The 17021-nt window shown below is 38.2% G+C and overlaps 1 protein-coding gene across 2 annotated transcripts in view; it reads right to left on the bottom strand.

Moving 5' to 3' along the window:
- The window catches only part of LOC148354471 (phosphofurin acidic cluster sorting protein 2-like), a 68915-nt gene that overhangs the window by 23458 nt on the left and 28436 nt on the right, over nt 1–17021 (bottom strand). For both annotated transcript variants that reach the window (XM_088350664.1, XM_088350665.1), the window contains exons 3-8: nt 16211–16300; nt 12002–12127; nt 8460–8622; nt 6570–6661; nt 4507–4587; nt 4213–4272 (exon numbers count right to left, since the gene is read on the bottom strand). In XM_088350664.1, coding sequence (XP_088206790.1) covers nt 4213–4272; nt 4507–4587; nt 6570–6661; nt 8460–8622; nt 12002–12127; nt 16211–16300 — 612 coding nt within the window. The remainder of the gene's footprint in view (nt 1–4212; nt 4273–4506; nt 4588–6569; nt 6662–8459; nt 8623–12001; nt 12128–16210; nt 16301–17021) is intronic.

The raw sequence follows: 17021 nt of genomic DNA, 5'->3' as shown, positions 1-17021 counted from the left end.
TATTTTTACCTTCATGCACTGTTACTTTGACTTAAGTCGCTTCTTAATTAGCAATTTCGAACCCTGATTTTTGTGAGCTGGCTAGATTTTCTTGTGCGCTGAGAATCTGCGGGCAGAGCGCAGCTTAGAGGGAACATTGGTGTTGTCTCACTTCCATGTCACAAGTCATTGTTTATTCTTTTTTGTTTTATATATTTTTTTAAATATAGTGAAATTCTCAAATCTTGTTGTACGTCTGCTTAATGACAATAAAGGTTGTCTATTCATTAAAAAACAACAAATCAGGGCATAGGGGAAATGTTAAATATGATTCAGATACTTCTACCACTTTATCCCGGGATATCAGATCCAAAACGCAGCAGGAGACCTGCAGGGTTTGAACTTTGATCGGCAATCTGCGCAGGGACGAGGAGGTGGGGGCGCACGTACGATAGGAAGTGCATATGGGCAGGCTTTGGGCCTAATCGTGTGATTAATGCCACTCGGTAAGTGCAAGAGCTGTCAGGGAGCGGATAAACACAGTCTGTTCCCTTCGCTACCTCCTCGCCTATTTATTTATAGAACAGCCGCAGCCAGGAAGGGATTAGCAACGGGAGTTGTGATAAAAGATCACCGGGATCCGCTCGGTCACTGACTCGGTGACTTTTATGAGCGTGAACTAGACGAGATCATGAGTTGATGGGGGCCTGTGCTCATCTGTGAGCATCCTTTAAGCAATGTTTCCACAATAAAACAATGCATCTTTAATTTTGTGTATTTCTACGTATTTTGTAAATGTGGGTGAAAAAAACCCGTACCCCTTAAACCGAGTTTAAAGAAGAATGGGCGCCATCAATCCTAGCGATTCAGGGATCTGTGAACTGTGACCTACTTATGCGTAATATACATGCATATTATTTAATAACATGATAAATATACATGTAAAAGAAATTTACAAATGTATTCACATTTGGTGTGACGTGACTTGAGCTGGTACATAGGAGTATCGGGTGGATGCAGAGTGAATTTTTGAGAGGAACAAATAGAGTAGACCCTCGGAAACAGCATCCCAGAACCTCCTTATTTTTAATGCTATTCCTGATCGATAATCCAGGTAAATAAGGGATCTGTGAACGCTTCCAATCATTCCCCCCCAAAAGTATTATTTATCTAAACTGAAATAAAATGAAATGATCTGCATTTATATAGCGCTTTTCAAGTCAATGACTTCCCAAAGCGCTTTACAGTGTGCTTCACATTTCGCAATAGCGGCCTTGTATTGCAGCCATGTAAGACGCTAACCTGCTTATTGGGGGTATTAGGGGTTCAGTGTCCTACCTAAGGACACTTCGACATGTAACACGGACAAGCCCGGGATTCGAACTGGGATCCCTTGATCCCAAGACGAGCGCTCTACCTCCTGAGCTACTGCCGCCCCAACTATAAAAATGCTGGTTTTCGTTTTTGTATTTTTAGTATGTAAAAAAAATCATTGTACTTTCTACTTAATTGAAATGAGAAAAATGTACAACTTATACAACATATACATTAAATGATAAAAGTCATTTTCATCTTATAAAGAGTTTTGTTGGTTTATATTTTTCATGTATGTCTGTAGTAGTATGACAAAAAATATGATTGTATTTCAATTTATTTCAATGGTGAAATAAGAAAAATCTATAGGTTGTAAAACTCCCAAAAGTATTATTTGATTGTAATGTAATTCAGTTGTGGAATAATTCCAACATATATTTATTTCTGAATCTAAATAATAATACTAATAGAAATAATAACAATATTTAAAATAAGAAAAATGTATCAGCTCTAATAACCTAAAAAGTATTATTCATGTAATAAAATTGCATTGTTTCGTTTTTTTTTTCATTTTATCTCTGTATTTGGACTTATTTTTACTTTATTTATTTCTGTAACAAAACAATAAGAAAATATTGTTATTTTTTTATATTTGTTGCATAGAAATAGATAAAACAATAAAAAATATGATTGAATGCAGTAAAATAATAACAATAAGACATTAGAAAATATCAACAAAGACCAGTTATTATTTCAAGTACAAAATAACATATTTTGCGGGAAAACTCCAGGTCGGGGTTCAATTTATTTTCTTAGAAAAAAATACTTAAAACAATACTTTAAAAAAAATTGATAACTTTACGGTTTTTGGTCGAGATGAGGCAACTTTTTAAGAATGTAGTCTCAGAAAAAGCTCAATATCCATTTATCTAGTAATTTCATGTCTCTTTTTTCCAACCTATTTCTCAATTCAAATCGGCAAATTACAAATTACTAAGCACGTACGAGAGATCATCAAAGCAAAACACTTAACTTTCACAACGCAATATCTTTAATTCGAATTTAAAAGGCCGATCTCGGGTTAACCGCAGATTATCCGCTAATGGACATCTTGGGGTTGCTGTCTGCTCGGGACAATTCCAAGCCCCTCTTCTCTAAAAGCGCTCTATAAATCAAAGTATCATTATTTTTATGACAATGGGCACATTGTGTATTTCTTTCAAAGGACCGACCGATGCAATTGAAATGCGCTCCCGCGGATTAAATCCTGGAGAATAAATCCCCTAATGGATTCAGCATACAAATGGTTGCTAATGGCAATTTATGAATCATACATCCTGAGTGGGGGGAGATAATGCCTACAAGCACTTTATCAAGCGGTTTTTCTTTTTTTTTCCCAGGCAAATCTCTTGTCGAGAATACATTAACAACAATCGAGCCATTCAATAATGAGAAGAAGCCACTGAATTTATTTTGTCCATACAGAAGACCCCCCGGGATACGACATTCATAGGTTGTAAGGTAGGGATCACAATGTGAAATTGCTGTATAGTGGGGTATAGAAACCTATTCTCATAAGCTATACTGAACCACAGTACCTCAGATAAAAATATAAATATGTAATTGTATGATTAAAAAAAAATTCTACTTTGGATATTTTGCCTATCATGGATTATTTTGGAACATTATATACTGTACTGTTTATATGTGATATAAATGTTTATGATTACAAATACATATGTATATACATATAAAGAAAAGATGGAATTTTATTTGCATTTGGTGCAACCAGACTTGAACTGGTCCAGCGGAGTAAAGGATGGATGCACAAGGCGGAGGTTTGTGTCCCTGCTTTGCATTTTAGATAAGCATGGAGATAAAGCTTGTGGTTGTCAAAATTTTGCTTTGAAGCAAGCCTTAGCTAACATAGTGAAGGATTTTATACATTTTACTATGAAGGATTTTGTACGATCAAATACAAATTACATTTAATGCAAAAGATATTCACTGGCTGGGCTGTGGGGCAGGTCAGTGCAACCTAGTGGAGAATGATGCTTACAGGAACAGCGGGGAACTGGGACAAAGGGCTAATAAGATAATCAGCACTTCTCGACACAGAGGGGCCCTGATAACGTAGAAGCGCTCGGGGTAGTTTTGACCATTTCAGACATCGAAGCGAGGTGGTAGACCCCATGTGGGGGCTTTCCTGGCACGCCCATGGGAGGAGCCGGCACACCAGCTTGCGGAAAAGACGTGGGCCGAGAGAAGAAAGGCGGAAGATCGAGAGAGGAGGCTTGACAGAGACTTGACCGACACTAATTTGGCTAATTTGGCCATATTAGATGGCATTCACTTAGTTAAATTATTTAAGAAATTAAATCTGCCCCCGTGTGGAAATGCCGGTCTCTTGTTCATTTTTCCATCAAGAAACGAGCGCGCATTGTTAGGTGAATGTAGGTTGTGTTTAGTTAATGGAGTCAGATAACTAATTCGAACAATTTGGTAAACCGTACATTTTAATATATTAATTCCTAACAATAGCATGAAAAAAACGTATTGTATCACCTTAAGTTTTCACAAAGCATGTTAGATTCTGAATTGAATAAAAAGAAAGGCATTGTGGGAGGTAGTTCGGCCAACGGCATATTAGCCTTTTCATGGGGCCGTGATGCAAACCAATAGCAGACTAGCGTTTGATATGACCTTGACCTATAGCAGAGAGATAACTAGCACAGAATTTTCAATGTTTTTGGCACACAGAATAATGTCAATTAAGAGGGGCTGAAAACAAAGTACAGAGTACACAGATTAAAGAGTAAATGTTGTAAGGTGGGGGCGCCGTTTCCCGGGGTCTACTCCATTTGTTTGTTCCTCTTTAAAAATCACTTTCATGAATCTACGACGCCTATTCAAACCCACCTCGTCCGTCACCTTGAACCTCTTCAACAGGGCCACAAATTTCTGCTTGAAGTTTGGTTGCTGTAAAGGGGAAACATGTTTTAAAAGGTTATCAGTGCAAACGTATCAAATAAAAAGACCGTTTTAGTCAAAGCACTGAAAGCAAAAGATCTCATTTACATGCTGGTCAACATCCCACTAATGGCTTCCGCTAATGAAACACACTAAAAGCTTCTGAGTCACCAAAATTAAAAAAAAAATCGGTCTTGAGTTATTCTTGTGGTCAATGATTAGCAAGAGAAAACGGCGAATCACCCTGGTCATGGAAGTGGTCCGGATCATTTTCCTTCGAGGTTTCTTGGGCTTGCGGAGTTCGTCGTCTTCATCGTAAATATCCTGGATTGCGAAAAAAGGGAGATATCTGTTATCAAGTCAAGTCAAGTCATGTTTATTTGTGACGCCCTTAATCACAGAGTTTCAAAGGGCTGCACAGACTATTGTGACACCATCCCCTGATCTAAAACCTGCATGAGGGCAAGGAAAAACCCAAAAACCTCAACGTGAGGAAAATGAAGAAACCTTGAGAAGGGACCGCACATGAGGTCATCCCTCTTCCAGGATGACCAGGCTGCAATGGATGTTGCAGTAACAGATAATACACAGATATTGTCAACATAAAATATAGGTAATTCATACCTCTTTTATAGGTACATTATCGGCGATTGCTGTGAATTTCTCAAGCATGGAGTTAAAATTATTGTTTTAAATTCAAGTCAAAAGTAAGTTAAAAGCAGATCTATTATACGCAAAATAATGTTATTTTTTATTTATGAAATGATTTTGTCAGTTGGTCAAGTCATGTCTATCCATGTTACTTTGTATACTACTTAATCATAAATGTAAATGGTCTGCATTTATATAGCGCTTTTCAAGTCAATGAAGACAACCTCCTTTACAATGTGCTTCACACTTTTCCTTTTTCCACACTAACCAAGAAGAGCAGCTTCAGCGACAGACTGCTGTCACAGTCTTGTTCCACCGACCGACTGAGGAGATCATTTCTTCCTCATGCCATGAGGCTCTTTAACTCCACCCGGGGGAGTAAAAGCCCACATGAAACCCCACCCCCACATTTGCATATTACCCTATTTTTATTACAGTGTGTATTTTCCGTAGCACTGTTTAAATACTCTATAGCAAGACGTTATATTGGGTATTTCTGTATTCCATATCCTTTATTTGATTATTTTATTTTTCAACACAAGGATACTGCTGGAAGTATGAATTACCCTACGGGGATGAATAAAGTATCTATCTATCTATCTATCTATCTAACCGATAGCAGTGTCAGCCATGCAAAGCAACTACCTACTATCAGGGGCATTAGGGGTTCAATGTCTTGCCCAAGGACACTTCGGCATATAACACGGAGAAGCCGCGAATCAAACCTGCCACCTCTTGATCCCAAGGCAAGCGCTCTACCTCCTGAGCTAATGCTAATGAAACGTGACTCAACATAGTGTGATAATGAGATATAATCGACTGCTGCGACCTTAGTTCGATTCCTGTTCCATCCAACAGTTTGAGCTGAGAACATGTGAGACAAGATTTTATACTAATTCCTAATCAAAAAATAGGGGTATCTTTCTCGAAAAATATTCTCATATTTTTTCAATAATACAAGTTTATGAGACTCTGGTGGGCCCACCAGAATCTAACTATGGTATAGGAAACACTGGACCACCATTATTATTTTATAATAATCAGGGAATCGAGTAAAATTAAACAAATGTATTCTTCGGTGCGGAGTTTGTATGTTCTCCCCGTGCTTGCGTGGGTTTCCTCCCACATTCCAAAGACATGCATTTCAGGTGAATTGGCCGGTCCAAATTGTCCCTAGGTGTGACTGGGCGAGTGAGTTGTCTGTCCCTGTGTGCCCTGCGATTGGCTGGCAACCAGTTCAGGGTGTCCCCTGCCCACTAGCCGGAGATGGCTGAGATGGGCTCCAGCCCCCCCGCGACCCTAATAAGGATAAGCGGTACAGTTAATGAGATGAGATGAAATTCTAAAACAGAACATTATGCCCCAAAAATAATGTTGGTCGGGGATCATAAAGGTAAAATTCCAGTTAGTGTTGAGGAAAATTTGTAGGATCTCCAATTTAAAATGTCTGGAAATGACTATAAGTAAACAAGACATCACATGACATGTTGAACTTTTTAAATTTAATTCAAGTTTCCATTATAAAAAAAATATAGTTGTGATAAATAATTCATTTATTACACTTAATATCTGTGTGTGTATAAAATCCTCCTTGGAAGCCATTTCTCAAAATAAACATGCATACAAATCCATTTTTCCTTTTTCCGGGCACTTACTTGGCCGTGAGCTGCATCATCGCTTGCTTCCTGCTCGGACGAATAGCTGTCATCGTCCTCTTCGGAGTAGTTGTCCATATCTGGGGAGCGGTCTACAGCAAAAAAAAAAAAATCAGGAATTCATTTGATGAACCCCCACAAGGTCAATCCTGCTCATGATTTTACTTAGCATGAAGAAACTTCAATTTAAAGAACAAAGTTCATACAGAAGACCCCTAAATACGGCTTTCTTGCCTTACGACTATTTCACTTAGGAGTGTGGGACTGGATTTTCTTTCCGCCCCTCTCATGCCCACTTTACAACATCTTCAGCAGATTATATTGCCACTAAAATGCTGGGTTGTTATTGGTTTGGGTTATAATGCCGTTTGTCTATTGGCTGAACAACCTCCCACAATGACCTTTTGTTCATGCAGTCCAGAATGTCATGTAGGAATTTTCTTGCTAAATGGCAATACAATACTGTATATTTTAAACTGTATTTATTCACTATGGGTCAAAATCCATGATGCTAAAGAGAGAGTTATGGAAACGCAGCTTGCCATTATCAATAGATACAAAGAGGCACACACCTTTCCATCATGGCCCTAAGCAATTGACATTCGGAGCTAATATTAAAAATAAGAAGGCAATTAAAGTAAGGGAAACTTTGAGGGAAATGTCACTCCTTGCAAGTGGGCGGTTTAAAATCAGTTTTAATCTCAATCCACTGTCTCCTCCTCCTTTGCATCTTTCTGCTTCTCCACTAGCTCAAGTCATGTCACACCAAAGCAAAATAAACGTGATGTTTCATTTACATGTATATTTATTGTCATAAATAAGTAGTACTTTTTTGATTATTTTTTATTTTTTGGGATACTAGGGGGTTCGGAAAGCGTTAGCATAGGTTTTGAAGGATTTCATACATTTGACTATAAGGGATTTTATACGATTGAATACAAGTTACATTTATTGAGTGCAATGAAGATTTTCACTGAGTGGGCTTCAGGTCACGCCGTTCTAAATGCAAAATATTTTGACTAGGGAATTTTGATAACAGGACTCTGACGCAGGAAGGCAGGCATTGTTTTCATAAACGCTCTGCTGTTTTGAGTTTTTCCAGACATCGAGGCGAGGGGGTGGACCCCACGTGGGGGCTTTCCTGGCATGCCCATGGGAGGAGCCGGCATACCAGCTTGCGGAAAAATTGTGGTCCGAGAGAGGAAGCAGAAGATCGAGAGAGGAGGCTTGACAGAGACTCGAGCGACACTAATTCGGCCATATTCGAGTTTACTTAGAAATTTGTTTAAGAAATTAAATCTGCCCAGGTGTGAAAATGCCGGCCTCTTGTCCATATTTTCCATCAAGAAACGAGCGCGCATTGTTAGGTAAATGTAGTTTGTGTTTGGTTAATGGAGTCCGATAACTAATTCGAACAATTTGGTAAACGATACATTTTAATATTGAATTCCTAACAGTTCCTATCCTACTGTATGCCCATTTCATTTTGTGATCCTCACCTCAGAAAATATCTGTTGTATAGTGGGGTCTATGGTCTGCTCAAAGTCATTTTCATCAGGGATTTTCTATTCTTTTCATCCCCTATATCCACTTTCATGATATCCTAAAGCCTGAGCATAAAGAGGAGCAAGATAAACTTCCCTCAAAGTGACACGGACTTAATTCTCCCTACATGAGCTCATCTGTTATGTTGGAGTGACCTCCTTAATAACAACCAGAGCAACATAGCGGGATGAGGGCGTGGAGCCCGAGCCAAATATTTCCCCGGCTGTCCAGAATTAGAGCGTTGTAAGGTAATAGGGCCGACATCTGTTCGGCGCAGTGACGGACGGTGTCAAGTTTCTCGCGTCGAGAAAATACGCAACGTCGGGATGATGACGGGGCCCAAACCTGAGGTTTTGGTTTTGCGTCCGGCCTGGCCGCTTCCGTCCTCGTGGTCGATGGGCTGGCTGGAAAGGGAATAGACGCTGATTTCCGCCACTCGCACCGGAGCTTCCTTCACATTGCTATGGAGACCGAGGATCTGGCCTCCGTCTGTAGGGTGTTGCATCACCTGAGCAAAGGAGTGATCGGAACTTGAAAACCGGATTGTTCCTTTCCATAAACTAGGTTGTTCATTGAAGTATTTATCTACATGTTAGGCAAAAAGAACCCATTTTGGGTCATGCATGGAAAGATCCATTGCTTCTTTTGATACGACCAAACTTACTAGATTGTCATGAAAGGAAACATCTCCAAACGGGATTTGTTTTGGTTGGAGCTAAATGCTTAGGTTGAGACAAGAAAGAGTGAAAAACTATTTCATAAGGATTTTGAATTTAAAAAAAATAGGGGTGTGCCTTATACAAGAGTGTGCATTATACACCAATAAATACGGTAAATAGAGCACACACACGCACACCCCAAAAAAAAAAATCAACAATATACCAATCAGGGTAAAGGAACCCAAAAACAGGGTCCTACTGTCATACCCCCACAAAATTCAAACAATTTAATAACAGTAATAACACTGAATTTCAGATGAATTTGATCAAAGTAATGGATCTGTCAATTGTATTATTATTTTGTGATTATCATTATTTCTAAAAATATGAATATGTGTGATGTATGAATTAATGTACATCTTTTATTCATCGTTCGAATTTACTGTTTTAATAATATAAAAATATTAATAATAAAAAAAATAATTATGGATGAGCCCATTTTTTTTTGTTTAATTTTAATTATCTATTTTGTATTTCTTTGTCTTTTATCAGTTCTCTTAGAATTAATGCCACTCTAAAAAAAGTATTTAATTAAAATCTAAAGAATAATGGGTCAGAGGCAGACAATATGTTCTGATTTATTCTATTTATTTTGATAAATACTGATCCCTAATCTTCTCCCATACTGGCATTGAACTTTTAGTTTAGAAATTTAAAAAAAAATTGATTGAATGATTAAAAATGAATAAAAATGGATTTCAAAATCAATATTTAATTTATTTACTTATTTGTCAATTAAAAATGTAGTAAAATAATAACTCCTTGATCAGTCCTTTTGTAAATTAAAATTTAATTAATGTATGTATTTATTCATTTTTTAATTATTTATCTGTGATTGTTTCTAATAGCATCCTGACACATTTTTTAATATTAAACAAATAAATGCAGAAATCTCATCTCATCTCATTAGCTGCACCGCTTATCCTCAGTAGGGTCGCGGGGGTGCTGGAGCCCATCCCAGCAATCATCGGGCAGTGGGCAGGGGATAAATGCAGAAATAAAATATACAAAAAATTCATACATAAATGCATAAAAAAGAAAGAAAGAACAAGAAAAAAAGAAAGAAAATAGAAGATGAAACCAATTTTTTATCTGACTTTTTGTTACATTTGACCCAAGTGTTTTTTGAAGGCGAACAATTCGAAACAGGTCACCTCATCCCTATTTTCTTTTTCTCACACAATGTCTACGCGGCTCAATTACTCAGCGGAGACACGCCAAACTGAAGCCGAAAGGATCAGAAACTTCCTTCGATGGATCGGCCGAATGAAAGAATGTTATCTTTATTCTTTGCAGAAGCAAAGACGCGTCCTGCGGTCCCGTAATACATTTCCTTAGCGCCGGATGATTACCGGCAGCAAGTGAAACAATCTCAAAATTAATCTTCACCGCCAGCGCACAAAATTGCTTTGTGATTGTCAAACAGACCAAAGCCAATTTGCTCGTATCATGCAAACACTTTTATTGCCTCTCTTCCAATCTCTGTCTGGGGAGTCCTTATAATATTTTACAATATGAATTGCGCATCTGAGCGTAGGATCCTTTCCTTCCGACACTCACACACTTGGAAGCGAGTCTAATCAGATTCCGGATGACTAAATTGAAAACGTAACATGACAAAACAGCTCAGAATAAATAAGAACAATACTGTTGTGGTAGTCATTCATTAAAAGTTGCTGGATATTTGCAAATAAATTCTCAAAGTGTGACCGTTGGCAACCCCCTTATAAGCCTTTATAACCTCTAATAATTCTACATCGCTGACTGCACAGATGAGTTTTTTTATACAATGGGTTCTTTCTATTTAAATATTGGGATTTATTTTGGGGGTTTACCACCAACATCTACAAAATAGCCATTAAATTCATAGGTCTGCAATTCTACATATATTTTCTTTATAACATCTTCAGAGTCATTTATTGTTTTCTTAGACCAATTATTTGTTATATATTTTAAATTTCTCCATGTATTTATACTATTCTATTCTAATAATTGATGGTGTGGATGTATCTTACCTGTTATTATAATATTTGTTAGTTTGTTTTTAATACTTAAGAATTATTTTCGTTTTTCTTACTTCGATGACACATTTATACTTTTTTGTTGCATTTTACTTTACAATTCCAAGTTAGTTTTTGTGTTAGAGAAGGAGGCCACAGAAATGTTTTCATATTTTGTCACATAGAATATTGGATTTGAACTAATAGTTGAATTTTGAATTTGATACATTCTGACAAAAAGACAGGAGAAACTTGCAGAGCAGCATCAACAAAGACCAAAGAAATCATGGGCTCCGCTCTGCCCGATCTGGAAGACATTAATGGTTCATGCTGTTACAACAGACCCTTACAGAGTCATCAACGCAGCCTAGAAAACCATCGGCTGCTCTGTGCCCGATCTGGAGGATATTCCCGTCTTGTGCTACCACAGCAAAACCTTACACAAGGTCATCAACACAGCCCATAGATGCATAGGCTGCTCTCTGCCCAGCCTAGAGAACATTTCTAGCTCTTAATATGGCAGAAAAACTGTGGGGGTATAGCTGGTCTATGTATACAAAACAGATCATTATATCTTACCCTCATGTGAATATAAACTGACCCCCCGATTGTAGTATTTTATTTCATAGGCTTAGATGCGAGAGTGTACGGTAGGAGGAATATCAGAATATCAGCAGATAATCATGCCTATCTGTCCTATTATTCCTTTCCATTTTTGTTTTTAAAGTATTTTATTTAGTTAGTTTAGTTTTATTATCTTTTATTAAGTTTCTTCTGTAGTCTTGTTGTAAACAATGCCCACTATGTTGTAATCAATGACAATAAAGACAATTTGAATTCTAATGACAAGAACTGACATTGTTTTCATTTGTAAGAAAACACGAACAGAATTCTTTACCCCAAACGACTCGGGTTAAAACCTAAAGCCACGAACCAATTCAATAAACAAGAGACCAGCCAGCCTTTCGACATGCTCCAAAGCAGGGGAAAAAAAACGTCTTAAAGCAGCTCCAGATGGCCCATAATCTCACGCGGCAATGTGAGAAGCATGAATCATTTAAAAGTCAAGTGTAAAACCCAGAGGTGGGCGATATTTGGCAAGAAAAGCCAGTTACGAGCACGTCAATCACTTGTCGGACAAAATTCCCAGAATAAGAACGCGGCATACCTCGGCCATGTTGATGACTCCGACCGCCAGAGTCTTGTAACCCAGGATGGTTCGGTTCTTGTAGCGTTTCCTCCTTTGAAGCATGATCTGGAGTCTGTTGGCGTCCCTCTTCAAAAAATGGGGGTACTACCAATGGGAAAAGATAAAAAAAAAAACAGGTGAATACTGAGAGTATAGGACAGGGTTCGGATATTGAGAATGTGGAAAGTGACTAGAAGAAAACAACAGATGTCTGGAGCCGCAAAAAAAAAAAAAAAAAAAGGGATTCATACACATTTTAAACATTTGTACAGCGTTGAAAAATGTTAGGAATGTTTGCACGTGTAAGGGAAATTCTTGTTTTATTATAGTTTGAATGTGCCTGTGTATGATTTTATCCTCAAGAGTGCCTTAACGAAGCCAAAGATTATATCCAGGTGCTGTTTGTATATTCTTGCAACAATTGTATCCTTTTGGGGTCCGCTAACTATAAATCATGATGGCCTTCGCTTTGGTGCTGGGAAGTCCGGGGAAGACCTTTGAGCGGCAGTAGCTCAGGAGGTAAAGCGCTCATCCTGGGATAAACAGGTCGCAGTTTCGATTCCCGGCTCCTCCTTGTTATATGAGGAAGTGTCCTCGGGCAAGACACTAAATCTCTAATGCCCCCGATAGCAGGTAGTTGCCTTGCATGGCTAACGCTACTACTAGTGTGTGAATGGGTAATTGTGAAGCACATTGTAAAGCGCTTTGGGAGGTCTCCAGTGACTTGAAAAGCGCAGGCTACTTGCATTTACATTTGTTTATACATATATTTCCCTCCCTCTTCTTTTTCCATTATCAAGCATTTTGCAAAAGCTCCGGAGAGCCACCAGGGAGGCGCTAAAGACCCACATGTGGCTCTAGAGAGCATTTATTCAGTTGTTAGTGACACATTTTAACGTTTTGTCAACAAGCAAGAACATCATTTTGCCATAATGTGGACCCTAAACTTGTGTAAAAACAGGACAATAAAACCCCCACAATACGGCAACCCCGCCTTACAACATTTTCACTCTACGGTGAGGAAAGATGGGTTTTTTTGGCCACCTAACTGAACTTGTTTAGTAAAAATTGGTTCTAAACGCTCTTTGTGTCTCCTTTGGCAGATGTTTCAGTGACTTATTCTGCCCCCTGCTGTCAGTATTGGGATGCTATCTTCATGAAAATATGGAAACCTAGAATTTTTGGGTGCTTTTAATTAAAGCAGACACTGTTTTTGGGGCACAAAATGTTAAATGTAATGGTTCAGTTACTTATTCCTCTCGCTTCATTTTTACCACTCTATTCACATGAAAATATGGAAACCAATAAATATTTGGGTTGTTTTAGTTCAAGCAGATACTGTTTTTGTGTGATTTTGAAAAAGATCTGATCAAGTTGGATGGTGATTTTCGGGGGAGGAATAAGTAACTAAACTCTTTTATTGTTTGTATGCTATCTTCATTAAAATATGGAGACAAAAATGTGTTGTAAAAGAGCCGTTGTCGCGTGAAAATCGGTTTCCTTAGGCAGGTTCGGTTATTTATTCCTCCCCCTTCAGTCTTTGTTGGTATCTTCATTAAAATATGGAAACCTTTGAAATACTTGGGTGGTTTTAGTTAAAGCCAACGCTACTTTGTTTTCTATGTGTTATTTTGGAGAGTTTAGTTAATTATTCCTCCCCCTTCTGTCATTGTTTGCATACTATCCCCGTTAACTAATAAAAACGTATAAATGTTTGGGTGGTTTCAGTTAAACCAGACGGTGTTTTTTTCATTTGTGTTATCTTGGATGGTTTTGTCATATTAAATGTTCTGCTTCAAATACTTATCCCCTGATCTAAAACCTACATGAGGGCAAGGAAAAACTCAAAACCTCAACATGAGGTAACAAGAAAAAAGTTGTAAAATAATGATATTGAAATATTCAAAAATAAACTCCAGGATAGATTTTGCAAATCTATAGGAGATTATTTGAGAAACTAGTTAAAATGTTTAAAAATGAGCAAATATTATCCTGAAAATAAACAGCACTTTCCATTTTATAATTTCTAAGGGTATTTAACAAACAAGATCAAATGCTTTCAAATAAAATCAAAATATTTCGTACATATTCAAACTGGTTTTTATTTTGCTTTTATAGGGAGGATTCTCTTTTTTTGAAAAATAAGAAAAATGTTCTAAAATAAAAAATTGTACTGAATAAAAGCAGAAATCCACTGTTTCTATTTTGCTAAATTCTTATTTGAAAGACTATGTAAAATGTTTTAAAATGAAAAAGATAACAGCAAAATACTCCGGCTTCTATTTGGCAACCTATAAGGGGGATGTTTCTCTATAAAATGTTTTAAAATAAAAATAATTCTGAAAATGAGCGAAACAATACTTTATTTTGTAAAATTCAGGAGGATTTTTTTTTTAGAATTAGCACACAATGTTTTAAGATAAGAAAGAATATTTAAGGGTGGATTTTACTTAATTTTTTTTGAGAATAGTAAATTTGGGGCGGCATTAGCTCAAGAGATCGCAGGTTCGATTCTCGGCTCCTACGTGTTGTATGTCCAAGTGTCCTTGGGCAAGACACTGAATCCTTGCATGGCTGACTCCCTATAGGTGTGTGAATGGGTAAGTGTGAAGCACATTGTAAAGCGCTTTGGGAGGTTTTCATTGACTTGAAAAGCGCTATAGAAATGCAGACCATTTACCATTTAGCATCTTGATTATCCTCAAAACGTTTGGAGGCTGACTCCCTATCGGTGTGTGAGTATGTGAATGGGTAAAGTGTGAAGCACATTGTAAAGCACTTTGGGAGGTTTTCATTGACTTGAAAAGCGCTATAGAAATGCAGACCATTTACCATTTAGCATCGTGATTATCCTCAAAACGTTTGGAGGCTGACTCCCTATTGGTGTGTGAGTATGTGAATGGGTAAGTGTGAAGCACAGTGTAAAGCACTTTGGGAGGTTTTCATTGACTTGAAAAGCGCTATAGAAATGCAGACCATTTACCATTTAGCATCTTGATTATCCCCAAAAAGTTTGGAGGCTGACTCCCTATTGGTGTGTGAGTATGTGAATGGGTAAAGTGTGAAGCACATTGCGCTTTGGGAGATTTTCATTGACTTGAAAAGCGCTATATAAATGCAGACCATTTACCATTTAGCATCTTGATTATCCTCAAAACGTTTGGAGGCTGACTCCTATTGGTGTGTGAGTATGTGAATGGGTAAGTGTGAAGCACAGTGTAAAGCACTTTGGGAGTTTTTCATTGACTTGAAAAGCGCTATATAAATGCAGACCGTTTACCATTTAGCATCTTGATTATCCTCAAAACGTTTGGAGGCTGACTCTCTATTGGTGTGTGAGTGTGTGAATGGGTAAGTGTGAAGCACATTGTAAAGCGCTTTGGGAGGTTTTCATTGACTTGAAAAGCTCTATAGAAATGCAGACCATTTACCATTTAGCATCGTGATTATCCTCAAAACGTTTGGAGGCTGACTCCCTATTGGTGTGTGAGTATGTGAATGGGTAAGTGTGAATCACAGTGTAAAGCACTTTGGGAGTTTTTCATTGACTTGAAAAGCGCTATATAAATGCAGACCGTTTACCATTTAGCATCTTGATTATCCTCAAAACGTTTGGAGGCTGACTCTCTATTGGTGTGTGAGTGTGTGAATGGGTAAGTGTGAAGCACATTGTAAAGCGCTTTGGGAGGTTTTCATTGACTTGAAAAGCTCTATAGAAATGCAGACCATTTACCATTTAGCATCGTGATTATCCTCAAAACGTTTGGAGGCTGACTCCCTATTGGTGTGTGAGTATGTGAATGGGTAAGTGTGAATCACAGTGTAAAGCACTTTGGGAGGTTTTCATTGACTTGAAAAGCGCTATACAAATGCAGACCATTTACCATTTAGCATCTTGATTATCCTCAAAACGTTTGGAGGCTGACTCCCTATCGGTGTGTGAGTATGTGAATGGGTAAAGTGTGAAGCACATTGTAAAGTGCTTTGGGAGGTCTTCATTGACTTGAAAAGCGCTATGGAAATACAGACCATTTGCCATTTACCACGATAGCCACATTATTAACGCGCAGTTCCGAGACACAAAGTCGTAAAGGCTACCGGACAAACTACACTTTTCTCTCCAATTAGAGTTGTCAAGTAACTGCCGAGTCCTTGTTAGAATTCACAGGATAATGCCAAAGTGCTTGCCTGTAGCGCGAATGTGAGCTCCAGATCGGTTTCCATCAGTCCGCTGGGCGGCAGGACGTACTCGTTGGACCGCAGGAGACGCTTGGAACCCTGCCAGAGAGTCGCATAATGTTATGCGGGCCGCGTTTTGGAAACCTCGAGAGCACTATCGCGATAATCAACCAGAGATTTCTTTGGTGCAGGCAAAATACAGTGTTAGAAAGCCTTACTTTAGGTTCACGTGTTTGTGCAAAGTCACACCTGGTGGCAACTTGGTACAAACAAAACCTGCACTCCTACATGGCATTGTATTGCCATAACACGAACTCAGATGGTCTAGAGCAGGGGTGTAAAATAGGCGGCCCGCGGGCCGGATAAGGCCCGCTAAGGGATTGAATCCAGCCCGCGAGACAATGCTCAGAGAAGCGCGAGAGAAAAATGAGCAGCAGGTTGAAATATGTCCACTTGATGTTGCCAAAGCATTTTTTTTCTCTCTCTATCTCTCTCCCTACCTTACTTTTCTCTCTATTGCTTTCTCCTCTCTGTCTCTCCTTCTCTCTTTCTTCCCATATTTTTTCTCTTTCTATTTCTCTTTGGATTTCATTCTCTCTCTCTTTTCTCTCTCACTATTTCTCTTTTATTTCTCAGCTCTCTCTCTCTCATCATTTCTCTTATTTCTCAGCTCTCTCTCTCTCTCTCTCTCTCTTACTATTTCTCTTTTATTTACCAGCTCTCTCTCTCTCACAATTTCTATTTTATTTCCCAGCTCTCTCTCTCTCTCACTATTTCTGCTTTATTTGCCAGCTCTCTCGCTCTCACTATTTCTGTTTTA

This window comes from Urocampus carinirostris, chromosome 13 (assembly GCF_059441175.1).
Source record: "Urocampus carinirostris isolate Australia breed hairy pipefish chromosome 13, RoL_Ucar_1.0, whole genome shotgun sequence".
In the NCBI taxonomy this organism is placed as follows: domain Eukaryota; kingdom Metazoa; phylum Chordata; class Actinopteri; order Syngnathiformes; family Syngnathidae; genus Urocampus; species Urocampus carinirostris.
Note: the sequence above shows the minus strand (reverse complement) of the source record. Positions and strands in the feature narration are given on the sequence as shown.